Source organism: Scyliorhinus canicula, chromosome 12 (assembly GCF_902713615.1).
Source record: "Scyliorhinus canicula chromosome 12, sScyCan1.1, whole genome shotgun sequence".
In the NCBI taxonomy this organism is placed as follows: domain Eukaryota; kingdom Metazoa; phylum Chordata; class Chondrichthyes; order Carcharhiniformes; family Scyliorhinidae; genus Scyliorhinus; species Scyliorhinus canicula.
Window position 1 is genome coordinate 44,697,366 of NC_052157.1, and position 27,817 is coordinate 44,725,182.

A 27,817-nucleotide genomic window follows, 5' to 3' on the forward strand; every position below is an offset into this window, starting at 1 on the left:
GGAAACCCGTAAAGACAAGGGGAGAACGTGCAGACTCCACACACACAGTGACCTCAGCCGCGAATCGAACCTGGGACCCTGATGCTGTGAAGCAACAGGGCTATCCACTGTGCTACCATGCTGCTCCATGCTTCCAGAGTTACAAAGGATCTAGTCTTGGTCCCTTCCTCTACTTTATCTGCATAACTGCCCTTTGGTATTTTCATCTCGAACCGCATACCTTTGCCTTGAATTTGATCACCTTCACAGTCACTGTCTCAGGCTGCTCAGAACGCATACAGCTTGGTGATCGATTCAAATCTGAGCTAAGCTTCCTCTCCATTGCAAAGATTAGCTGCCTCCACTTCTGTAACATCACCTGCCTCAGCTCATCTGTTGCTTAAATCAATACCTTTGATACTTGATACTCAACTATTGCAATGCTTTCAAACCTCAGCCCTCAATAAACAGAATTATTTTCAAAACTCATATCCTCAGGAAAGGTTTTTCTACATGAGAGGCACTACACAAATCCAAATCGTTAGAAGTTCATGTCAAAATAGCTGCAGTGAAATCAAAAATATCCCCTAAAGCAATGGAAAATCAATTACAGCAAGTTACTGATAGAAATACGAAAATTGATAACTTCAAAATGCATGCTCATTTAAGTTTTAGCAAAATTCTGAACATTTGACTTTAAATTACTGAAAGGAATCTGACGTATTTATAGCGCACCTAGTGTGGTGCAGCATCAAACTTGTTGACGATATCATGTAATTTTACCAGTCCACACCTCTTTGCCACGAAGGAAATGGCAATCTACATTAAGTTCTACTATTTATAAAAGTACTTGGGGGAACAATTCTAAAATGCATGCAAACCTTTTCATAATGTTAGACATTGTAGCAGGTTATGTCTCCCACGCTTATCTGATGTCATCATTGATTGCTAAATGTATGACAGCATGCTGAAAACATTGAGATTGTGCTGTAAACTTCAGCAGCCAAGTTTGAATGGCCTGTTAATGTGACCTCAGTCTCTTAATATGCTGTTTTATTTGAACATGTTCCAGTTTCTAGAAGTTTGGGTAATGCTCAGAAGGATAGTAAAGATGCTCTACTAGACAGTAATGGATACTCAGACTCCTGATTTAAAATTCATTTTTTCATCAGCTGCAATACAGTATGGCATGATTTCTGATCACTTAAGAATTCATCTTGTTGACTAATACAGGGAAATATAACTTCTGTGGATTTGACACATCTTTGTAGATTTCTGTTATCCTTCGGTAATTTATCAAGATAAGAATATATACAGTGAGCTTACCAGAAACAGATTTTGCGCCGTGGTGGGAAGGAGAAGGGGTAAAGCGGGTTAGGTTGGAAGAGGAATCTTGTAAGGGGTCTAGTTTAACGGCTAAGGTGACAGCAGCATCGCCAATGGCTCCGAGTAGGTATTCAGGGAACCCGGTGGTACAGTCCACGGTGAAGATATGGAATCGGTTGAAGAGGCCTTTTAGGGTGAAAGGGATGTTGGTGCTGACGCCGCTGCGCAAGAATCATGGGTTTGAGCGGGGGTGATGGATAGTGTATACAGAAGTTGGAGGTCAAGGTGAGGGATCTGTATTTGGAGGAAGGGTTCATCAATCTGGAGGAGCTAAGTGAGCTAAGGGAGAGGGTAGAACTGCTGAGGGGGAGTGAGTTCAGGTATCTGCAGGTTAGGGACTTTGCGCGAAAGGTCTGGAGGGGTTTCCTAGGTTGCCGGGATACACCCTGCTGGAGTGACTCTGCTTCTGGGTGTGGGAGGGGAGGGAAGAATTGGGGATATATATAAGTGGCTGGGGGAGCAGGGAGGCGAGCAGGTGGTGAAGATCAAGGAGAAATGGGAAGCGGAGTTGGGAGGGGAGATGAATTGGGGAGTATGGAGTAAGGCACTGCGAAGGGTAAACGGGACCTCTTGTGCAAGGTTGAGCTGGATACAGTTTAAGGTGGTGCACAGGGTGCATATGACTCGGGCGAGAATGATTGGGTTCTTTCAGGGGGTAGCAGATGAGTGTGAGAGGTGTGGGCTGGGGCAACACACGTGCACATGTTTTGGGATTGTGAAAAATTGGGAAGAGTCTGGGCTGGAGTGTTTACGGTCTTAGCCAGGATAGTGGAGGAGGAGGTGGGGTTTCAGAGAAGCCGGAGCTCATGGAGAGGGGGAAGGCCGATGTCTTGGCCTTCGCCTCTCTGATTGCACAGCGGCAAATTTTGCTGGAGAAGATAAAGTATGAGTTAAGGGGCTCTTCAGGAGGCTTTGCGGAGTATGTTTCCCAGGGTGTTTATTTGCTGTAACCTGTTTTGATACATGGTTGTAATAAAATACATTTTTTTAAAAATTCATATTTATTTATTCAGTTGTCGGAAAGCTGTTCACCTGGTGATGACCTGTCGATCCCACACCTGGCTCATTGCACAGTGGAGAACTTGTTCCTGCTAATGGGAAAAGAATTAGAGAGTGTACAAGAGGTACCTGTTGGCAATGTACTAGGTAAGAGTTTTTGGTCATAACTTTGTAGGTCTTCTTAGAAAATGTACAGGTGGAATGGGTGATAGCATCCTTTTCAGGTAAAACACCACCTCTATTTCGCAAAAAAAACCTGATAGATATTTAACTTGGAAGTACACTATAAAATTATGAAAGCTATTATTTCATTCCTCCCTTTCCCATATTCTAGTGAGCATAGATTATTGGACAGCCCACATACATCGTAGCCGAACACTGTGGGTGGGGTAGGTTGTTCAGGAAGTTTAATGCACAAGAGACCAGAAGCACAGAATTTGGGGGAACTGTTGTAGGCCAGAAGGAGGTCATAGAGGAAGGGAGGTGTATGGATATAAAGAGATTAAAACTTCCGGATAAGAATATTAAATTGGAGATGTTAAAGATTGAGAGCTACCACAGATCAGTGAGAAGGGTCTTCATCTGGGGTGAAATACAAGCAGTAGAATTTTGGGTGAATTAAAGTTGATAGAGGAAGGTTGTCTGACCAGAAAATCGTCAGAATATTCGAGTCTGAAGGTGACTAAGACATGGATGACGGGAGAGATGATAATATATATGTGAGGCAGGAGAGATGATAATATATCTGTGAGGCTCTGCATTTTTCAGAATCAGCAAGGCATGTAATAGCTTTACCACATCAGTAGTCTGATATATGGCTATAGTAAATTTCCTGTATCCAGTGATGGGTGAATGGCTGTTGCATTTACAATATTTAGTTTTGTCATGAACTATATTGTACAGAGAGCTGACTACGCATTGCTCTCTGTTCAAACTGAGAAAGCAGCAAGGTAGATGCAACAAAACTGGAAATTGAGTGAATATTTACTTGGAACACTGTGTTGCATATTCTGTTATTTTGGATAATGGAGATGATTTAGATTTATTATCACGTGTATGCAGTGAAAAATATTGTTTCGTGTACAGACCAGGCAGATCATTCCATACATGAAAAACAAAGGACATAGTAGACTTAAATTATTGGATAATTCAAATTAAGGGAAATAATTAAAAGGAGTAGGTGGTACATATTCCGACAAATGGGGCGGGATTCTCCAATAATGGGGCTATGTCCCCACGCCAGCGTCATAACGTGTGCGTTTCACTCTGGACTTTCCTTGAGAGAGATTCTTCTACCTGCTAGGGGCTAGCAGGGCCCAGGAGTGCTCCTGGCAGCTCTGGCTGCGGATATGGGGCCCTGCACTTTCAGTCGGGAGCATGCGCACTGCGGCGGCCACCCCATGCGACGTGGCGGACTCCCACCGCTGACCATGATGAACGAAGTAGGTCCCCACAAGATCGCACCCGCCTGCAGATTGGTGCCGCCGGACCGCTTACCTGGCTGTCTGTGAGCCACCCCGATAAAGGATCTTCCTCACCCCAACTGATCCTGATTGAGTCCGCAGCCGCCACCGACCGACAGGCAAAAGGTGGTTAGAACCATGCCATCGGGAACTCGGCCAGTTTTCCTGGGAGAATTGCCGTGGGGGTTACTGTCAATGGCCCCCTACCCGCGCCACGTGGACCGTGCACCCGCGATTCTCTGGTCCCCAGAGAATCGCGTGAGCGGCGTTGGATCGGATTTCGGCGTTGACGCCTATTCTCCACCCCCGCGCCGATCGCAATTTCGGCGTGGAGGCTCGGACAAACGAGCCCATAGTCGTTTGGTAGAACATAACTTGAATATTGCTGATAAAAGAGGCATGTTAGAATCTTACATTCATCAGGGCATTTTGCAAGAATGTAAGGGAAAAACAGCAGTTTATATTGTTTGAGAAGGGAACGCTGATTGGCTGGCAAGTGGACTCTGATTGCCATGTAGAATGCAGCAGTTGATGGTGGCTCTCAGTTTCAAACATTGTTTGAAATTTAATCCAGGCAGCATGACCCTGATTAGGCAAGGCATTGTCCTAAGGAATAAATCAACCAATGCCTGTTACTTCCTTTCTTTAGCTGAAACAGGCACAATGTGTGCACATGTTCTTTCTGTCTGCAAAGAACAGGGCCCTGTGTACACATGTATGTAGTGTCCAGTACATACAAATACACCGCACTGCGAACCCATCTCCAATTAGTTATCAACATAATTTTTAGCACACTGAGGATTATTTAGCAAATGTTACCCATCATGGAATCACGTCAAATATTATACGCCGTATTTTGAGTTTTGCAAGCACGGGATGGTTAGATGCAGTCTGTATTTTGCCCATTGCAAACAGCAATTGGGACATGGTGTTTGATAAATATCTTAATGTGGATCTGAGGTTAAGTGGCATTGTGATGCTAGGTGCATAGGCTGTACACCCCAACCAGCCTGTACTCGCAAAACTCAAAGTACAGTGTCCAACATTAGATGTGATTCTGCAATTGGACAACATTTTCTAAATGGTCCCCACCGTACCAAGAATTACGCTGACAACCAATTTTAAGATTCGCAGTGTGGCGTATTTACACTTACTGAAAGCTACATATATTATTATACAGGGCCCTGTTCCTTGCAGACAAAATGAACATTTACAGATATGGTGTCTGTTTCAGCTGGACACAAAAAGTGACAGCTGTTCGCTGATTCATTCCCCAGGGCAATGCCTTGACCAATCAGGGTCAAGTTGCCTTGTTTAAATTTAAAACAGTGCTTGGTAGTTAACTGTCATTCACCATCAACTGGTGCATTCTCCATTGTGATGCCTCTACCAATCAGAGTCCACTTGCCAACCAATCAGTACTCTCTTCTCATACAGGGGCTGGGTTAGCTCACAAGGCTAAATCGCTGGCTTTTAAAGCAGACCAAGCACGGTTCGATTCCCGTACCAGCCTCCCCGGACAGGCGCCGGAATGTGGCGACTAGGGGCTTTTCACAGTAACTTCATTGAAGCCTACTCGTGACAATAAGCGATTTTCATTTCATTTTCATTCATTACACTATAAATTGTTGTTTTGTCTTATATTGGCATTCTTGCAAATTGTCCTGATGAGTGCAAGACGAAAAGCTTCATCATGCCTCTTTTTTTTTTTAGCAACATTCAGACAGATTATACATCCTGGCAAAGTTAGAATATGGGACAAGAGGAGGAAAAATAAATGGGCTTTGTGGTGGATATAGCACCAATCTTCATTGTCTGGATCTGAATCCAGTTTGGACTGTTTTATAAAAGTCTACTCTTTCTTTGAACTCTAGAGAATCATATGTGAAGTTATTTCAGTAGTCACAACTAAGTACATGGCAGGTTAGTTGGCATAACATTATTTTGGGAGGCTCAGGTGAGAACTGGTTAAAAGGATCTTCAACCTCTTCCTAACAGTTATATAGCATGAAAAAAGTTTAATAATTGGTAACAATAAGACAAATTAATAATTGCAGTAGCAGGTCACCTCTTGTATTTATTTTTTTCCTTCTTCGATGAGGTTTAGGAAGGGAATTCCTGACAGTGAGACTTAGGCACTAGAAGACATAACTGCCAATTAGTAGCTAATGAGAGAAAAAATGTACCAAAATAGGCAGAGTGATTGGAATGTAGGACCTAATATGATTTCAGAGGAAGTCAGGACATCTCAAGACTAGGACCAGAATTTATAATATCTTGCTGGAGGAGGAGAGCAGGTAGCCAATATGACAGTGAAGATCTGTGTGATGGGGGAACCGGCACAAGATGCATACAACATTGGGTGCTGGCCAAATTATTATTGTTTTAAGACCAGTGGAATGCAGAACTGCAAGAAGAATATTGGAATGGTTGGGCCCAGAGGTAACAAAGACATGTTTGAAGTCATCAGGAGCAGAAGGACTGAAATAGAGATGCAAGTGGCTAACAATGCAGAAGTAGAATGAAGTGCTATTTATGAAAGAATCATGGGATCGTATTGGCTGGAGAACCAAGGTTGCATGTGGTCTAGTTCCACCTGAAACACTGGCTGAGGAAGTGAGTGGAATAGGTGCCAATGAAGACATTAATAAACTTGCAGAATGAGGATGTAATTAGCAAATGAGCTTCAATATAGGTAAGTGTAAGATGAAACATTTTGGTAGGAAGAAGAAGGAGGTTTCATACATCTTGGAAATGTATCCAAATAGGATAGGAGCAAAGGGATCTCAGTCTCCCGATAAACAGGTCACTAAAAGTGGTGATAGAGGTTAATAAAGCCATTGATAAAGCAAAAATGTATCGGGGTTAATTTCTAGAGGGATATAACTGAGCACAGTTCTGATCTCTATATCATAGAAAGGATACAGTTACTGGAGAAGCTGTAACAAAGATTTACAAGAATAGTAAAACAGAGCTTTTATACCTGTTAGGACACATTAAAGAGATTGCAGCTCTTTTCTCTAGAAAGGAGAAGAAGGCTTGGATTGTAAAAGGGTTTGATTGAGGAGACAGGGAGACAATGTTTCCACTTCTGGAAGAAACCGGAACCAAGGGGCTGTTTAGTAGAGGGCTAAATTGCTGGCTTTGAAAGCAAACCAAGACAGGCCAGCAGCACGGTTCAATTCCCGTACCAGCCTCCCCGAATAGGCGCCGGAATGTGGCGACTAGGGGCTTTTCACAGTAACTTAATTTGAAGCCTACTTGTGACAATAAGCGAATTTCATTTCATTTCACTAAGGACCATAAATACAAGACAGCCAAAATAAATCCAATAGGGAATTCAGAAGAAACACCTTCACCCAGAGAGTGGGTAAAATGTGGAACGTGCTATGCAAGGAGTGGTTGAGGTGTCTAGATTAGAAGAAGTTAGATCAGATGAGTGAGGAAGGAATAGAACAATATGTCAATGGGGTTGAATAAAGGAGGTTTGTGTGGAGCATGAACGCTGGTATGGACTGTTGGACCGATGGCCTATTTCTGAGCTGTTCATTTTATGCGTTACTGTGTAAAAATGTTTCCTTGAAAATATTAATCAGTGATGGCCACCTTGTCTCGACAACAGTTCTGTTACGTTTCACAGTGCTTTACCTAAATGATTGGGCTATTATGGCTTTGCCTCAAAGCACTGTAAGACAATGGTGCAGCATGTTTTTTTTGAATATTCTGAGTACGGTATTTCCTCTTCAGATAAATTTCTGCTCTCATCTATTCCAACACTAAACCCACCTATTTTCACCTCTGTAACATTGCAGATTATGCCCTTGTCTCAGCTCATCCATATCCATGACTTTGTTACCTCAAGACTTGAGTATTCCAAAGCATTCCTGTTGCAGCCTCCCATATTGTGAAATATTGCTCAGTTATTCCCTATCCACAAAAGGTAGGAAAAACCATTCCAGTCAATTAACAACCATCAGTCTATCTTGGATCATCATCAAGGTGGTAGAAGTTACCATTACCAATGCCATCAAGTGGCACAACAATAACCTTGCTCTGCAATGCTCAGTTTGGCTCTGCCAGGGCCACATTGGTCTGAACCTCATTACAGCTTTGGTCCAAACATGGACAAAAGAGCTGGACTCAAGAAGTGAAGTGAAAGTGGCTGCCCTTGACCAAGTGTAGTGTCAAGGAACTTCAGCGAAATTTAAGTAATAGGAATCATGTGGAAAATTGCCACTGGCTGGATTCATACCTACCACAAAGGAAAATAATTTTTGTTGAAGGCTAAACATCTCAGTCCCAGGAAATAGCTGCAATAGTTCCTCAGGGTAGTGTTCTCGGCCCAACCATCTTCAACTAATTCTTTCCATCATAAAGTCTGAATAGGGATATTCTCTGATGGTTGCATAGTATCATTTGCAATGACTGAGATACTGAAGCAGTCCATGTCCATGTGCGACAAGACCTGGATAACCCACAGGCTTGGGCTGATGGCAAGTAATATTTATGTCTTAGAAATGTCAGGCAATGACCATCTCTTAAAAAGCAAGTATCCAACCATTCCCCCATGACATTCAACAAAATTCCAATTGCTGAATCTCCCACCTTAGAGCAAACATTGACCAGTAACTAAGCCATATAAATACTGTGGCTACCAGACAAGATTTGACAAGGTGTTGCATCAAAGACTGATCCAGAAGGTGAGACCACAGGGGATTGGGGGTAGTGAACTAGATTGGATTGAGGATTGGCTAACTGACAGAGAAAGCAGAGGTTTGGGATAAATGGGTACTTCTCTGGCTGACTAACTGTGACTAGTGGGGTGCCTCTGGGGTCAGTCCTCAGACCTTAGCTGTTTACAATCTATATAAATGATCTGTTGATGATACTAAAATAGGAGGGAAAGAAGGCAGTAGAGCGGAGATAAAGATATTACAGACGGATATAGGTAGGCTAGGAGAATGGGCCAATATTTGGCAGACAGAGTTTAATGTAGATGAGTGTGAGGTGATCCATTTTGGCTGAAAAAATAGAAAGGCAAATTATTATCTAAATGGAAAGCAAATTCAAAATGCATCTGGGCCGAGGGATGTTGGTGTCTTTGTTCATGAATCACAGAAAGTCGGTATGCAGGTACAGAATGTAATTAAAAAGACAAATGGAATATTCACGTTTATTACAAAACGACTGGAGTAGAAAAGTAGAGCAGTGTGAGGGGACGGCACAGTGGCGCAGTGGTTAGCACTGCTGCCTCACAGCGCCGAGGTCCCATGTTCGATCTCGGCCCTGGGTCACTGTCCGTGTGGAGTTTGCACATTCTCCCCGTATCTGCATGGGTCCCACCCCCACAACCCAAAGATGTGTAAGGTAGGTGGCTTGGCCACACTAAATTGACCCTTAGTTGGAAAAAAAATAACTGGAACTCTAAAATTTAAAAAAAAGTGGAGCAGTGTTGTTGCAATTGTACAGGGTGTTGGTGGGACCACATCTGGAGTATTGTGTCCAGTTTTCGTCTCCTTATTTGAGGAAGGATGTGTTGGCATTTGGAGACAGTTCAGAGGAGGTTCACCAGATTGACTCTGGGGATGAAAGGGTTGACCTATGAGGAGGGATTAAACCGCTTGGGTTTATATTCGTTGGAGTTTAGAAGGATGAGAAGGGGATCTGATTGAGGTATTAAAATACTAAAAGGGATTGATAACGTAAACATAGACGAAATGTTCACATTTATAGGGCAGTCTACAATGAGAGGTTACAGATATAGGTTGCGAGGCGGTAGATTTCTAACTGAGATGAGGAGAAACTACTTCTCACAGAAGGTGGTGAATTTGTGGAACTTGCTGCCCCATAACGCGGTGGAATCTGAATCATTAAATGGTTTCAAGAAAGCGATAGATATATTTCTGATTTTAAAGAAACAGGTTAAAGGGACATGGGGAACAGCTAGGGAGTTGGATTTGAGACTAGAAAGAGATCAGCCATGATCTGATTAAATGGCGGAGCACGCTGGTGGGACAGAATTGCTTCTGCTCCTAATTCCTATGTTTCTATGTAAGAGCAGGCCGGAGGTGTGGAATTCTGCAGTAATTAACTCACCTCCTGATTACCCAAACCCTGTCCTCTATCTATTAGGCATGAGTCAGGGGTGTGATGAAATACTCTCCACTTCCTTTTTGAATAACAGTCTAATTCCCTTTTGACTGGAGTGGTTCAAGAAGGCCGTTGAGCAGCACCTTCTTGTGGATAATTTGGGATGAGCAACAAACACTTGTCTGCCAGCTATGCTCCCATCCCAAGAAATATATATATTTCAAATTCAACCCTGAATAAACTTTGTCTCATCCAAAGCTCTGCTGTCTATGCCCCTACTTCATCATTCCCCTATCATCCCTATGCTTGCTATTCTATGTTGGCTCCCAATCAAGCAATGCCTCATTTTTCAAATTTGCCAAGTACTTGATAAGCATTTCTGACACTTTCTTATTCTTCATTATAGTTTCTCCTGACCCTGTCTCTAAGGGACCCACATTTACTTTTGCTAACCTCTTCATTTTTACATACTTGCTAAAGTTCTGCAACCTGTTTTTATACTTTGTGCTAATTTACTCTCATTCTGTTTTCTTCCTGTGTATATCAGTAATTTGGTCATCTTTTGCTGGTTTTTAAAACTCTCCCAACCCTTAGTTTTATTACTTTTTTGGCGACACTGTAAACCTCTTTTAATTTAGTACTCCCTTTAACTTCAGTAGTTGGCTATGCGATATTTCCAGTCGGGCATGTAATCCTCTAGAGAATATATAATCATTGAAAATTAGGAATTATTTATTTAACTGTTTGCCATTGCTTACCCACAGTTATTTCTTTTAATCAAATTTCCCAATCTACCTCCGCCAGTTCTCTCCTTGAACCTTAGTACCTCAGTTTTGTTTAAATGTAATGCCCTTAATTGAAGATCTACAGCAGGAGCAGGCAGGTGTGCCAACATCCAAGTTTCATAGCACAGAAAAAGAAGCAAAGTTTAAAAATTGACATCAATGATACACATTGCATTAGCTTTATTTATGTTTTGCGATTTCCTCAAATTCTTCAATTAATCGAGCATAGTCTGCACAGTACAAAATCCATGTCATCTGTTGTCCTAATTTCACTATTATAGATGACTGAAGTGTGATAAATTGGCTTCAAACTTTTTTCACTCCTCTTGAAATCACAATGGAACATCGATTCTTAAATACAACAACTTTCAAGTTTATCACCTACAAGGTCATTCTTTATTAAGTTTGGATAATCAGTGTCAGATTGTTCATACCGGGGTGTGGCGGGGATCATAGATATCACGGCCAGATTTGATCTTGACTTCAACTGGTGTCCGTTGATGAGCACAGGATGGAAATTGGAAACAGAGTGCTAATTGATTCCATTCTCCTCTCCCCACCTTCACATTATATTGTCCTCTTGAGATGAAGTAACTAAGGCACCTCAGAGGTTAAACCTGGGCTTTCTGACTTTGGTATGGATCAGTACGATGTCATCCACTGAATTGCTGCCTAAATAAAATGTTTATGCACATTATTAATGCCTATTCTATTGGGTTATTCATCTGGACTCTGGATATGGGAGATGGTATATTAGCATGTACTCGGAAATTTCTGCCACTGCTGTTTCTATCTGCTCTCAATGTTTTGCTGTTAAGATGCAAGTATTATATGATTTGGACAGATGACTTATAACTATATGTATAGTTAACACAAATTATTGGTGCGCTAGTAGCATGTAATTCTCAATGCTGAACCATTTACCAGCAGTTTCTGTGCAATGAATAATGCAGCCATGATAAATGTGTTTTTCATTTCCCAGCTCTCTGTTCAATTCGGATATCATATACAGTTTTTTCAGATCTGTGAATGAGGAAACACCTAGTTGGTGAGATAGGGATTTGATAACCAATTGTTAATTGAAATGGCAATATGCAATAATAAGTGAGTGAGCCATTGTTTGACAAAGTAAATAAAAATTGGCACGTGTTGGATGATTTGATTGGCACTGCACAGTTGTCTAATAAATGAATTAATCATAATTATATTCAATCTACTAAAATATATCTCCAGCTATTACCATTGTGGGAAGTGAACTATTTCAAATATTTAACCTTGACTAACTTTATGAAAGTGCAATTAGACGTGTATATATAGCTACCATTCTGAGGTAATTTATAGTGTAAATAAACATCACAGGAACAATTTACATTTTACAATCTGAATAGATGGATGTTATTGGCTCCCGTAACTTATTTGCACTTATTTGTTAATTTTCCTTATTATGTCAAGAATTAATTTAGAATTTTAAATGGATCTAATTTAAGGATGCTCTTTCTCTTAATGCTCCTTGTGTTTGGTTTTAAATTCTCACACTTGCAGTCTATGTTGTTCTGTCTAGAATCAAAGCTAAGGGGTTCTGTTGTGTCTGCATGTCATTGATGCATCCATTAAATATTGAATAATTGCAGTGGACGTTTGCTAAGATACTGCCATGGAACTCTTTTCAAACCTTGCAAATTTAGATGGATGCATGGGTTAAAATGGCAATTTTTTTCAGCATTGTTTAAAATATTTACATTTTGGGATAATTCAACTTAACCAGCATGAGCTAGCATACATGAATAATGTTATCACACTGCTGTTGGCCAGGAATCAATTCATGTGCAGATAAATTGGCACAGTTTAAGTTTGGCTGTCTCATTATATACTGCCTATCAATGTGCTATAGAAAAGTGTCATGCTCATGACTTTTCGTTGCTGGGAAAGTTAACTGCAAGCTGCGTTTTGGTGCTGACTAGATAAATTAACAGGACTTTTAGGTGGAAATACTGTTGAAAATGTATCTTACTGAATTTGTGTTACTTAATCTGGTGTTTAATGTAAAATAATTTATGTCATGGAAAAGCAATGATTTTATACAGATTTACATTTATCCTTTTAAGAATGTGGAAATCTAAGGACATATTATCATTGGCAAAAGGCACCCTGCCATGTTCAGAGGCATTCAAAGTACAAGATTTTTTTATTTTGAATACGGAGGCACAGTGGTTATCACAGCTGCCTCACAGCACCAGGGATCTGGGTTAAATTCCGACCTTGAGTGATTGTCTGTGTGGAGTTTGTGCATTCTCCCCACATCTGCGTGGGTTTCCTCAGAGTGCTCCAGATTCCTCCCACAGACCAACTATGTTCAGATTAGGTGGATGGACCATGCTAAATTGCCTCTTAATGTCCAAAGGTTAAGTAGGCTGCTCTTTCAAGGATCGATGCAAATTTGATGGGCCGAATGGCCTACTTCTGCGCTGTAGGGATTCTCTGATTCTATGTCTTCCTGTGTAACTCTTCTATTCTATCTTTTGATACTTGCCATATAATATATGAGATTATAGACATGTCCTTCATCTTTCACATGTGGATAGTTTGTCATAGTTAATGTCACATTTCATTAGATTTTAATCATTCTTTACAAATATTTTCCCAATATGAATATCCCACTCCCAGGACATTGGTTCAGGACATCAGGATGTAAAATCAGTCTGGGTGGAGATGAAGAATCATCGGGGAAAGAAGTCACACTCGTGGGAGTGGTCGATGGGACCCCTAACAGTAACGACAATGTAGGACAAAATATTCAAGAATAAATATTGGGTGCTTGTGATAAAGGGATAGTAATAATCACACATGACTTTAATCCACATATAAACTGGAAACATTAGATGGGGAGGAGTAGCCTGGACGAGGAGTTCATTGAACGCTTTTCATATGGTTCCTGAGAGCAGCACATTCTGGAACCAACCAGACAGCAGATTAGACTTAGTGTGTGTAATGTGACAGGATTAATTATTAGTGACCTCAGAGTGAAGGCAGCCCTAAGTAACACTGACCACAACATGATTGAATTTTTTTCCAGTTTGAAAAGAAGTGGGCCTAAGACTAGTATTTTAGATTTCTATAAGGACAGATATGTGAGCATGAAAGCTGAGCTAGTTGAAGTGCCTTGTGATACTTGGCATGGGGAGAGATCAGTAGAGAAGCAGTGGCAGACATTGAAAGGAATATTTCAGAATACTCAAAATATATTCCTACAATAAATAAAAATTCTATGGGAATGACCCATTATCTGTGGTTAACCAAAGAATTTAGGGAAAGCATCAGACTAAAGGAAAATGCATTTAACCATGCAAACATGACTGGCAGGTCAGATGATTGGTTGAATTATAATGAATGACTAAAAGGTTAATCAGGAGAAAGATATTAGAGTATGCGAGGAAGCTAGCTAGAAATGTAAAAGCGGATAGCAGGTATTTAAAAAGGAAAAGAGTGAGTGAAGTGAGTGTTGGTTCCTTCATAGAGTGAGAATGAGGAAGTAATAGTCGATAGTAAGGAAATGGCGGGTGAAATAACAAATATTTTGCTTCTGTCTTCACTTTAGAGGGTACAGAAAACATTCCAGTAATAGCTGTAAATTAGGAGGTGGAAAAGACAGAGGAACTTAGTGAAATTACAATCACTAGTAAAGCAATACTGAGCACATTTGGAGCTGTATGCTGGAAAGTCTCTGTGTCCAGATGGTCTTCATCCTAAGGTCTTAAAAGAGGGGGTCAATGAGGTAGTAAATGATTTGGTATTAATTTTCCAAAATTCTTTAGATTCTGGAAAAGTCGCATCAGACTGGGAAGTAGTGAATATAACCCCAATAATCAAGAAGGGAGGGAGTAAGAAAATAGGAAACTATAGGTCAGTTGGCTTGACTTCCTTCATGGGGAAGGTATTAGAATCGATCATTAAAGAGATTATAGCTGGGCAGTTAGAAAACCTCAAGGAAGAGTCTGAATGGTTTTGTGAAAGGGAAATCATGTTTAATCAATTTATTACAGTTCTTTTGAAGAAGTAACACGTGCTGTGGATAAAGGGAAGCCTGTAGATGTACTGTACTTGGATTTACAGAAGACATTTGATACGGTGACATATCAAAAATTATTGCAGAAAATAAAAGCTCATGGTGTACGGGGTAACATATAAATCTGGATGGAAGATTGTCCGACTGGCGGAAGTACACATGAATAGCTGCTCTTTGTCTAATTGACAGGGTGTGACGAGTGGAGTCCAGCAGGGGTCTGTGCTGAGGCCTGAACTTTTTATAATTTACATCAATGACATAGTTGAGGCGAGCGAAGGCACGATAGCTAAACTTGCAAATGACACAAGGATAGGTAGCAACATATATTGTGAAGAGGACATGAGGAGTTTGCAAATAGTTGAGTAAGTGGGCAAAAATCTGGCAGATGGATTATAATGTGGGAAAATGTGAAGTTGTTCACTTTGACAGGAAGAATAAAAAAGCAGAGTATTATTTAAACAAAGAATGACTGCAGAATTCCAAAGTGTAGAGTGATCCAGGTGTCTTAGTGCATGAGTCACAACATGTAAGTATGCATCATATAATCAAGAAGGTTAATGGAATGCTATCCTTTATTACAAGAGGAATTGAACATAAAAGTAAGGATGTTATGCTTCAGGTAGACATGGCGCTATTAAGACCATATGTGGAATGTGTGTGCAGTTTTTAAACTCCTTTTTTAAGGAAGGATGTAAATGAGTTGAAAGCGGTTCAGAGAAAGTTTACTTGATACTGGAATGAGCAGGTGGCCTTATGACGCAAGGTTGGACAGGCACGGCTTGTTTTCACTGGAGTCTCAAAGAGTGAGGAATGGTTTGATTGGAGAATATATCCTGAATGGTCCTGACAAGGTGGGTGTGGAAAGGCTATTTCCTCTCAAGTGAGTCCAGAACTAGGGGCCACTGTTTTAAAATTAGGGGTCACCATTATAGGACAGAGATAAGGAGAATTTTTTTTTCTGAGGATTATGTGACCTTGGAACTCGACCTCAGAGGCGGTGGAATCCAAGTTATTGATATTTTTAAGGTACTGGTAGATAAACATTTGGTAGGCAAGGGAATCAAAGGTTATCGGGGCAGATAGCAATGTGAACTTGAAATACAAACAGATCAGCCATGATCTTATTGAATGGTTCGAGACATCTACTTCTGCCCGTTTTGTATGTTTGTACGAGAAACAAAGAGGAAAATCAATTCATGTGTTTTATAAAATGGTGCAAGAAATTCGAAAGCCATATCCCATTTCACTTTGGGATTATGTTCATAAATGATGCTGGTTTCCCTGTACTGTTGCTTCATTGTATTGCCATTTGGACTTGAGTTGTAGTTCGCACCAACTCATCTGTTTTTATTTATCCTCGGAATATGGCCATCACTTGCAAGGTGGGTTCATAGCTATAATTTCTGAGAATGTGGGAAGGTTGGCCTTTTGAACTGCTGTCATCCATTTTGTAGCTACTTGATACAATTGAGTGGCTGGCATTAAAATGGAGTTGAGTATAAGCCAGACAGAATGAGGTGGACCGTTTCCTTCCCTAATGGAAATGGACGAACCAATTGGGTTTTTAGAACAATCCAACAGTTTTGTTATTACTTCAGCTGATACCAACTTTTATGTTCCAATTTTTAATTGCCGTGGTGCAATATGACCCCCATTCTCTGGATTATTAGCCTAGGCTTCTGGGTTATATATCCAGTTACATAACCATTACATACTACATCATTAATTTCCATAGACTCCCTACAGTGCAGAAGGAGGCCTTTAGGCCCCCTCAGGTCTGCACTGACCCTCCGAGAAGGCACCCCACTCAGGCCCACTCTCCTGCCATATCCCCATAACCCCACCTAACCTGCACATCTTTGGAAACCATGGGGCAAATTTGCCTGGCCAATCCACCTAAACCGCACGAATTTGGATTCTGAAGGAAACCGGAGCACTGAGAGGAAACCCACAGAGACCTGGGGAGAATGTGCAAACTCCACACAGCTACCCAAGGCCAGAACTGAACCTGGGTGCCTGGCGCTGTGACGCAGCGATGCTAACCACTGTGCCACCATTAATTAATCATTTTCTGAAAATCTATACTAAATCTTTGTTTAATTTATGATATAATTAACATCATCTTTCAAAGGTCAAAATGCGTTGATATTGGTGTCACCCTAGATTTTTACTCAACCATAGAATTTTCTCAAGAGTTTTTTCCTGAATTGGCTGCAGGTTTTGAATGCTTTGCCCAAGGGTCAGATTGGTTAGGGATGACTAGTCGGACCAGACCTGATGGCTCTTGTCTTCATATGTTCATTTTGAAAACAGTTGGTCTTAAAAATCTGTTGTAAGGTAGATCATAGAATTGTCAGAATGTTTTGAAGGTTAAAAACAGACAAACAGGGACTCATAGCTGATTGAATAAATGCAAGACCTCACCTACCAGGAGAGGAGCTTGGGTGGGGGCAGTGGAGTTATCAGCGTCAGATGATGTGTTTAGGCATGATGCGCTAGCCATCGTGGTATGGGGCAAAACGACTGGTCTTTTCCTGCAAGTCATTTTGTATGTTTGCATTTTCTAAAGTGTTAATCGGCAAAATATAAAATTAATTAGTAATCTGTCATAATGCGGATCCCTATTAACTAAGTTTTCTTTTTTTCAATACTTTTATTCAAGAAATTTTACAACATACACTAAAAAAAAATCAACTTTATACAATTTTTATAAAAATATCCCCACCAACCATTCCCATATTTCCCTCTTTTAATCAAAACCCCCCCACCCCATTCCACATCCCCCAACTTGCTGACGACTACCAATTCTTAAAGAATGAAACAAACAGCCTCTGCCTCTAATAGAATTCCTCCTGTGACCCCCTAACGGCGTACTTGATTTTTTTCCAGGTGCAAAAACTCGGAAAGGTTCCCCCAACCAAGTCGTCAATTTAGGCGGCTCCGATATCCATCACACAAGCAGAACCTTCCTCCGACTATCAGAGAGGCGAAGGCCAAGACATCAAATTTCTTCCCCTCCTGCAGCCCCGACTCGTCAGATACCCCACAGATCGCCGCCATCCAAGGGCACGACACCCCCATTACTCCCAAAATCCCTGACATAATTTAGAAAAAGGAAGCCCAAAACCCCTCCAACTGAGGTCAGGACCAAAACATATGCAAGTGGTTTGCTGGCCCCCTTGAACAACGTTTGCATCTACCCTCCACCCCCGGAAATAATCCACTCATGCCCTAGTCATGTGCGCTCTGTGCACCACTTTAAACAAAATTAAACTCAGTCTTGCATACAAGGAGGTAGAATTTACCCTATGCAAAACCAAGGAAACGTAGAACATTCCTTCCAAACAAAGTTCTGAACCTGTAGATGTCTGAATCCATTCACCCCCCCGGAAGGGGAAACTTTTCCACCTGCGCATTTAGCCCCGCAAACCTACCCTCCACCAACAAATCCCTACATACACCCCTCTGCCGCCACCCATTCCCAGACCCTGTAAGACAAGTCCATTCCCGCTGGAATAAATCTGCATTCCACTTCCCCCCGCCCGCCCCCTCTCCCCCTCCCGCCACCGATCTTTCTGTAAAATCACCCTCTGAACCCGAGGTGTCTAACCCGCCCAAACAAAAGGTCGAGACTAGCTTGTTAATGCTACCAAAATAAGATTTCGCCAGAAAGATTGTAAGACTCTGAAATACAAACAAGAAGCTTGGAAGGACATTCATTTTCACCACCTGGGCCCTCCCCGCCAATGATAACGGGAGAGCATCCCATCTTTTCAAATCCGCCTCCACCCCTTCTACCAGACTGGCCAAATTCAACTTGTGCAGCAAGGCCCAATCATGGGCCATCTGTATTCCCAAGTACAAAGAATAATACAGCACAGGAACAGGCCCTTCAGCCCTCCAAGCCTGCGCTGACCATGATACCTGCCTAAACTAAAACTGTATGCACTTAGGAGTTTGGATTCTTCTATTCCCATACTATTCATAGATTTGTCTAGATGCCCCTTAAATGCCACTATCGTAACTGCTCCCACCATCTCTCCAGTTTATATGTTGCTCTGTCCTCTGACAATCCTCTTCACTGCCCGCAACTCCACAAATTTTTGTGACGTCTGCGATGTTACTAATCAGACCAGCTACATTTTCTTCCAAATCATTTATATACACTACAAACAACAAAGCCCCAGAACACCATTAGTCACAGCCTTCCATTCAGAAAAGCACCCTTCTACTGCTATCCTCTGTCTTCTGTGCCCAAGCCAGTTCTGTATCCAACTTGCCAGCTCTCCTCTGATCCCATGTTATTTCACTTTATGTACCAGTCTACCATGAGGTACTAAAAACTAGACCTGGGTAGCCGAAATGGTAATTTCTCCAGACCAACTCCCTTCCCCAGAGGGTTCACCGAAACAACTCTCACTTGCTCATATTCAGTTTATAACTTGAAAAAGAAATCAATCTTAACTTAATATATCCATTATCTTTCCCACATTAGAGAGAGGGTTCGTGGCCATCCTCATAAAGGGACACTGATGCTCCATACCTCCCTCCATACCCTTCCATCCAGCCAGAGCAAAATGTAGCAGGGAAAGTGGACATCTCTGCCTTGTACTCCTATTCAGCTGAAAGTACCCCGAGCTCAGTGCGCTGGTGCGTACACTCGCTGTGCAGGCCCTGTACAACAGTCTAAACCATGAGATAAACCTGGGTCCAAAGCCAAACCGCCCCAGTACCTCAAAAAGATACTCCCATTCCACCTGGTGAACTCTTTCTCCGTGTTCTTGGAGATTATGACATCTGGCTCGGCCCCCAATGAGGACGACATCACCACATTCAGGAGTCTTCTTATATTGGCTGACAATTTTCAGCCCCTAATAAACCCCGTTTGATCCTCAGAAATAACTCCCAGCAGACACCCCTCCAAATGAGTTGGCAGCAACTTCATCAACAGCTTTGTGTGGGCATTCAACAAACATATGGGCCGCAATGACCCACACTCCTTGGGACCTTTATCCTTCTTCAGGATTAAGGAAATGGAAGCCTGTGTCACTGTGGCCAGCAGTACCCTCCCAGGCCAGAGAATAGTTAAACATGTCCAGCAGGCGCGACCCCAGTTCCATCATTTTGTAATCATTTTGTCAAATTAAACTGGGGATCCATTCATGCCTGGTGCCTTCCCCAACTGCATAGAACAAATGCACTTCATAATTTCCTCCAGCCCTAGCGGAGCCTCCAGCCTCTGCACTGCTTCCCTCTTCACCAATCCATCAAAGATCTGCCATAGTCGAGCTTTCCTCGAAGGCTCTGACATGTACAACCCCTGGTAAAAGTCTCAGATACCCCATTAACCCTTTCTGGATCAGAGACCATTCCTCCTCTCCATCCCCCGTGCCTCCCTTGGATCCTCAACCTGAACTATCTCCTGAGAGGCCGCCTGCCATCTCACCTGGTGAGCCAATAACCGGTTGGCCTTCTCCCATGCTCATAAAATGTCCCTCTCGCATGACAAATTTGGCTAACCGCTTTCCCCGTTGATGCCAACTCAAACTCTATCTGGAGCTTCTTCCTCTCCGCCAACAACTCTACCGTTAGGGTATCAGAGTATTACCGGTCCACCACCGGAATAGACTCCACCAATCTTTTCCTCTCCGCCCACCCCGAACTGCCCTGAGAACTTTCATTGAAATCAACTCCCCTCTATTGACCGCCTTTAACGCCTCCCAGAATGTGGAAGGTGAGGCCTCCTAGTTCTTATTAAACTCCATATTTGTCCCGACAGCAGATGCCGCCCTACCTGCATGCAGCGCCACATCCAACCTCAACGGGGGTCACTGGGCGCAGTTCCTCTCCAAACACAAATCCACATAGTGCAGAACATGGTCAGATATAACATCCAGTGAATACTACGCCCCCCCACCTCCCAGGGAACAACGACTTACCCACTACATAGAAATAAATACGGGAGTAGACCCGATGCACATGCGAAAAGAAGGAGAATTTCTCCTTTGGGTATCTGAATCTCCACAGGTCCGCTTCCCCCATCTGCTCCATAAACACTAATAGCTCCTTCGCCACCCCCAATATCTTAAGGGATTTGGGGCACAACCTCTCTAATTTGGGATCAAGCACACAATTAAAGTCCTGCCCCTCTCCCCAGTGACCAACTGATGTAAGTCCAAGTCAAGAATGGGCGCCAACACTCTCTTAATAAAATCCGTATCCTCCCAATTCGGCGCGTGCACATTCACCAAGACCTCCACCTTCACATATCTCTCTTCTGAATCCACTACTATATTACCCACCAAAAAAGCCACCCTCTTATTAATAAACACCGCAGTCCCCCACGTCTTTGTGTCAAAACTCGAATGGAACACCTGTCCCAACTACCCCTTCCCCGGCCTCGAACTCTCAGATGTGTCGCCTTCAGGAAAATAACATCTGCCTTCAAGCTTTTTAAATGGGCTAACACCCAAGATCTTTTAGCCAGCCCATTTAATCTCCTTAGGTTCCGTGTGACCACTTTGGTCGGGGGCCTCCGAGATCCACCCCCACCCAAATCAGCCTTATCCCATCTGCAAGGAAGTCCAACAGGGCCCCCTTCTCACCCAGACTCCAGGCCCACTCAGGGTGGTCACCGTCACCCCCTCCACCCAGTAGCCCAGCAAACAAAACCTTCATCGTCAGCACCCTGTCCCTCCCCCCTTAGTCCCCCCCCCGCCCCGAACATCAAACCAACAGTGCACCCTTCTCCCACCGACCCCGACCTCTCCCTCTACCCGCCCCAACCCAAACAAAGAAAACCCAACCACCTTAGGCTTATGACCACAACAGACAAAGAAAACAACCCCCCCCCCCTCCCCCCAATATAACCAGCCACGGCTCTCTCCCCCACTTCCCTCCCATTAACTAGCATCTCTGCTAGCAAGACGACCCCCACCTGGGGAAAAACGCAAGTTATAAATTCAATAATTCCATACACATCCCCCCTACCCGAACCCAAGTTTAATGTTGAACATCATACAGGCCCATACCCTTACCCACCCCACACACACACACCCACACACACCCACACACACACACACACACACACACACATTTCCGACCATTCCCAACAATGCTTCAAGACACCATAAAGCCCATAACCAAAATGTAGGATTACAGATATAGCAGAAACATGAAAAATATAACGGGTAAAACAAGAAAAAAAAACCTGAAATTCCACGCAGATGAAACTCAAATTTCCTCCAGTTTATGCTCCATAACAAAGTTATTTGCCTCCTCTGGCATGTCAAAATAATGATCTTTATCCCCAAACATGGCCCACAGGCGAGCTATGTACACCACTCCAAATCTCACTTTGCTCTTGTAAAGTGCTTGTCAAAGTACCTATAGAATCAAACCTATGGGATCACCCATCCCAAATCAGGGATATTTTCACAACGGTCCATTTCGGGAGAGCGTGCAAAGACCCCTCCCCACCAGCTGCCCGAACATCTTTGCCACATAGTTTGTGGCTTTCGCACCTTCTTTGCCCTGCGGCAACACGACAATCCTCAAATTTTAGCATCTGGAGCAATTCTCCAGGCCATCGATGTTGGCCTTCATTGTTTTTTGCCCCTCCGCCAACAGCGTCACCTCTGCCTCCAAGAAGGCGATCTGATCATCGCGATCGAGATTGTCTCCTCCATCTTCTGGATCATCGAGTTCTGCGCCTTCAACCGCTGTCTAGAGCTACCCATATTGGCTCAGTCACTTTTTCAAGGTGGTCCGTAACCGCCTGTCTCTGCCTTCTAAACTCCTCTGTCAAAAACTCCACCAACGCAGTCACATGGCGCCGAGGTCCCAGGTTCGATACCGGCTCTGGTTCTAGGTCACTGTCCGTGTGGAGTTTGCACATTCTCCCTGTGTTTGCATGGGTTTCGCCACCACAACACAAAGATGTGCAGGGTAGGTGAATTGAACACACTAAATTTACCCTTAATTGGAAAAAATTAAGTACTCTAAATTTTTTTTTAAACTCCACCAACCTCCCAGTTGTCCACTGAGCAGGCTATGCCGACTGAATACCATCCGCCATTTTTTCCCTTCCTGTGCCACGCAGTCTGATGAGGGCCCTTTATTCAACGCATTCCTCATGTGGTAGCCTGCAGACATCTCAGACCAAAGGAAGACTCCACACTCTTGATCTATATCAACTGGCACAGCACCTGTTAAATGGGCAAAAGTGCAAAAACCAAATCCCTCGCTCGGAGCCACCTGATGTGCAACCGCTCATTTCATGGCCACCACTGGAAGTCAGCTCATTTTCTTTTAGTCAATTTTTCTTGATAGCGGTGGTGTTTTGCTATTTCATATCATCCAGTTGCTGTTTTTGTGTCGCAACAACTCAATTGGTAGCACTCTCGCTTGTGAGTCATCAAGTTCCGGGTTCAAGCCTCTCTTCAGGACTTGAGCCCCAAAACCAAGGCTGATGCTCCTTTTCAGTACTGGAGGGGTGCTATATTTCAGATGAGACCCTTTTTGACACGTCAGCAGACTATAAAAGATCAAATAGCACTATTTTGAAGAAGAAGAACATCTTTATTGTCATAAATAGGCTTACATTAACACTGCAGTGAAGTTACTGTGAAAATCCCCTGGTCACCACACTCCAGTGCCTGTTCGGGTACACAGAGGGAGAATTCAGAATGTCTCATTCACCTAACAAGCACGTCTTTTGAGACTTGTGGGAGGCAACCGGAGCACCCAGAGGAAACCCACGCGCAGACAGGGAGAACATGCAGACTCCGCACAGACAATGACCCAAGCTGGGAATCGAACCTGGGACCCTGGCGCTGTGAAGCAACAGTGCTAACCACTGCTACCGTGCCACCCAAGAGGGGAGTTATCCCCAGTGTCTTGGACAATATTTATGCCTCAGTCGACATCACAAAGAAAACTTCTCTGGCCATTATCAGGATGTTGTTTGTGGGAGCTTGCTGTGCACAAATTGGCTGCCTCATTTTCTACATTACAACACTGACTGTATTCCCAAAAGTACTTTGTTCGCTATAAAGCACTTTGAGATAGTGGCCATTCAAAGTGCTATCCTTTTTTCTTTGCTGAATTGAAAATAATAAAATTCCTCAGTACATATTCACATTGAAAGCAATCTTTCAAATGACCGTATTCAGTGACTTTGGTTTTCAAATTCAGCTTAAGCGTTGACTTTTTAATGTTCCTGCAAGCAGTTTTCTCATGTGTAAGCAAGCTGCATACCAAAATTTCATAGAATAAAATATATCTATTACCTTTTGAATAATTTATTTTAAATTAACAGAATTTTTAAAATGGTCATTTATATTAATATTTAAATCACAATTTATAGATCTTCTACTTAAATATGTAATTGAATCGTGGAAATTGCAGTAGAAAAGAAAGCAACTCAGCCAATCATGCGTGTGCCAGCTCTTCAATTAAACCATTTTGTCTCATCTCAATTTCCTGTGACATTCACATCATAGGCTAGTGAAGATTGGCTGAGTTTGATCTTGTCTCAAGAAACAAGTTAATTTATCATCTTGTCTTTTCACAATATAACATACTATGTTCATATTCCTGTTTTTTTTGTCATTATGTTTTGCTTTTTCATTCGGAGAATTGAACAAATTTGCTTTGGTTTTGTGGGACATTCGCCAAGTTTGGTCACTAGGAGGTGCTATAGTGTCATCCATAGACATTTTTCTTTCCTCCTTTTAGTCCCAACATCTGATAATCCAGCAAACTATAATTTCAAACCCAGGGAGGAATCTGAGTACATATATCAGCGAAGACAGACTCAAATGTGATTCTCCTAGTCCATGGCACCATTCATGAAAATGCTCGACCATTTTCAGTGAAAACAGGTTACCTGGGAGACCTGTTGTTGGAGTGCATTCATCTCACTGTGTGAAGAGAGGCCCGAGTTTGACTTGCAACCTCTTTTCATATGGAAATGTTTGTGATTACGATGATTCTTTGTGAAAGTTTTGTCACCATGTTAAAAAAGAAATTCTTAAGAGTTTCCTTGCATTCATTTTGTTTTCTTACGGTACACGCAGACAGCGTAAACCACAGATTAGCCAGTCACTGGCCCTGAATTTGGTAAACCATGATTTAAGTCTTGGTCAATTCCTTTCAAGACGGTCTGAATACAAGCTGTCAAACCAAATGTACAGCTAACAGATTATGGCAGGCCAAATGCTCAAGTCCAACTGTTAAGGAAAGCATGAACATTAATCTTTCGTTGATCAGCGAGGGTTGGGCTCAAAAGTTAATATCCTTCCTTCTAGTCCCTATTTAAGTTACTACAATTAATCTTGAGTTAAGGGTTTGGTATTGTGTTAGTTACTGAATAATTGCTGATTGCTACTTAAACATCTACCTGTTGTTGTTGCATCAGTCCACGACAGTAATGGTAGCAGTGACCACTGCACAGTCTTTGTAGAGACAAAGTCCTATCTTCACACTGAGGATTCTCTCCATCGTATTGTATGGTGATACCACCATGCTAAATGGGATTGATGTTGAGCAGATTTAGCAACTCAAAATGCCGTGGCCGTCAGCAGCAACAGAAATGTATTCAACTATAATCTGTAACCTCTTGGCCTGGCATGTGCCCCCATTCCCCATCATCACCAACAAGCCAGGGGGTTAACCCTGGTTCAATGAAGAGTGCAGTAGGGAATGCCAGAAGCAGCACCAGACATAGCTAAAAATGAAACTACAACACAAAGCTACTTGTATGCCAAATAGCATAAGCAGCATGCAATAGACAGAGCTAAGTGATCCTACAACCAACAGATCACATCTAAGCAATGCAGACCTGCCACATCTAGTCCTGAATGGTGGTAGACATTAAACAACCAACCGAAGGATGCTACACCAATATCCCATCTTCAATTATGGGGGAACCCAACAGTTCAGTGCATTTTCTGCTATCTTCAGTCAGAAGTGCCAAGTGGATGATCTATCTTGGCCTTCTCTTGAGCAGAACAGATGCCAACCTCCAACCAATTCAATTCATTCCCAAGTGATATCAAGAAACGGCTGAAGTCATTGGATGCTGCAAATGCTAACGGTCCTGACAACATTCTAAAGACTTGTGCTCCAGAACTATCCATGCCCCCAGCCAAGCTGTTCCAGTATGGCTATAACATGGACATCTTTTATCAAGCAGTGTGGAAAGTTGCCCAGATGTGCCCTGTCCTCAAAAAGCCGGACAAATCCTACCCAACCAATTGTCAGCCAATCAGTCTACTCTCAATCATCAGCAAAGTCAACAATGCTATCAAGCCACGCTTAATCAGCAATAACCTGCTGACCGATGTTTAGTTTGGGTTCCATTCAGCTCCTGACCTCATTTTGACCTTGGTCCAAACATGGATAAAAAAGCTGAACTAAAGTGATGAGGTAAGAGTGACCGTCCTTGACATCAGAGCAGCATTTGACCAAGTGTAGCATCACTGGAGTCAATGGGAATAAAGGGGAAAAGTCGCCAGTGTCTGAAATAATGCCTAGCACAAAAGAAGATTATTGTAGTTGTTGGAGGTCAATCATCTCAAACCTGGGACATTGCTGCAGGAGTTCCTCAGACCCAACCATCTTCAGCTGCTTCATCCGTTACCATCCCCCCACCATAAATTCAGAACTGGGATGTTTGCTGCAAATTACAGAATACCCACCATTATGGGTGGCTCCTTCAATTAGTGCAGCAGCCCAATGATAAATGCCAAGTAATATTTGCACCACAGAAGTGCCATCTCCCCATGACATTGAGTGGCATTACCGTTGCTGAATCCCCCACTATCAGTATTCTGGGGTTACCAGTGATCAGAAATGGAGCCGGACCAGCCATTTAAGTACTGTGGCTACAAGAGCAGATCAAATACTGGGAAATCTGCAGCAAATATCTCGGCTCCTGACTCTCCAAAGCCTGCCTATTAAATACAAGGCATTAGTCAAGAGTGTGATGGGATATTCTCCACTTGCTTGGATGAGTACAGCTCCAACAACACTGAACAGAACCTTCTAAACCTGTAACTACTTTCATCTAGAAGAACCAGGGCAGTAGATACATGGGAGCACCACCATGGCAAAGCTCTCCTCCAAGCCACACTACATCCTGACTTGAAACTATTCCTTTACTGTTGGCTGGGTCACAATCCTGAAACTTCCTAACTGTTAATACACTGTATCGTCAGCAGCGGTCCAATAGGTGGCTTAAGGGATGGACAATAAATGCTGGTCGAGCCAGTGATGACAGTGTTGTGAACAAATACATTTTTGAATAAACTTGTGGATGATGGATAGCAGTTATAAGTGTCTTGCCTGCTTCCAAGTAAATCTTACTTGAGGTAGCCACCGAGGATTTGTAGTAGATGGATCACTTATGATTCCAAGGCAAAACAGTAATGTCAAATCACAAAGGAACAAAGACATTAATTTGTGTTTCATCATTTACTTAATGTCTCAAAGTGCTTCGTAAGGAAGTTAAGTAATTTACATGTGTATCCACTGTTGTAATGTACAGAAATATGCAGCAAATTTGTAAAGCAGCAAGGTGCCACAAATAATGACCACTAAGTCTGCTGTAGTGTTCTCTTGATTAAGGGATAAATGTTGGCAAAAATACGGCAAGAACTGCTTTGCTATTTGAATAATTTAACTCCATGGAATCTTTTGCATCTACCCCAGAGGATGGATTGTGTTTGGGGTTTTTGGGGGGACGGTGGGGGGGACGGACGACTGCAGGTGATCGGCAGGTGAGTTCAGCATCTCACCTCTGTCACTGCAACGTTCCTTCAGTCTTGCACTGAGGTTTAATTGATATTTAAACCTTGGGGAATAAACGTAAGATTACAGGTCTAATAGAAATACAGTCTGTATCTGTGTGGGTCTCACCCCCACACCTAAAAATGCGCAGGATAGGTGGATTGGCCGTGCTAAGTTGCCCCTTAATTGGTTAAAAAAAAGAATTGAGTACTCTAAATTTATGAATAAAAACTAAAGTATGTAAGGACATAGGAGTATAT

General features: G+C 42.5%; 1 protein-coding gene across 1 annotated transcript in view; it reads left to right on the forward strand.

Annotated features, from left to right (window-relative positions):
- Window positions 1-27,817, forward strand: part of efl1 (elongation factor like GTPase 1) — a 405,088-nt gene that overhangs the window by 203,924 nt on the left and 173,347 nt on the right. The window contains exon 15 of the mRNA XM_038813286.1: window positions 2,379-2,511. Within this exon, the coding sequence (XP_038669214.1) occupies window positions 2,379-2,511 (133 nt within the window). The remainder of the gene's footprint in view (window positions 1-2,378; window positions 2,512-27,817) is intronic.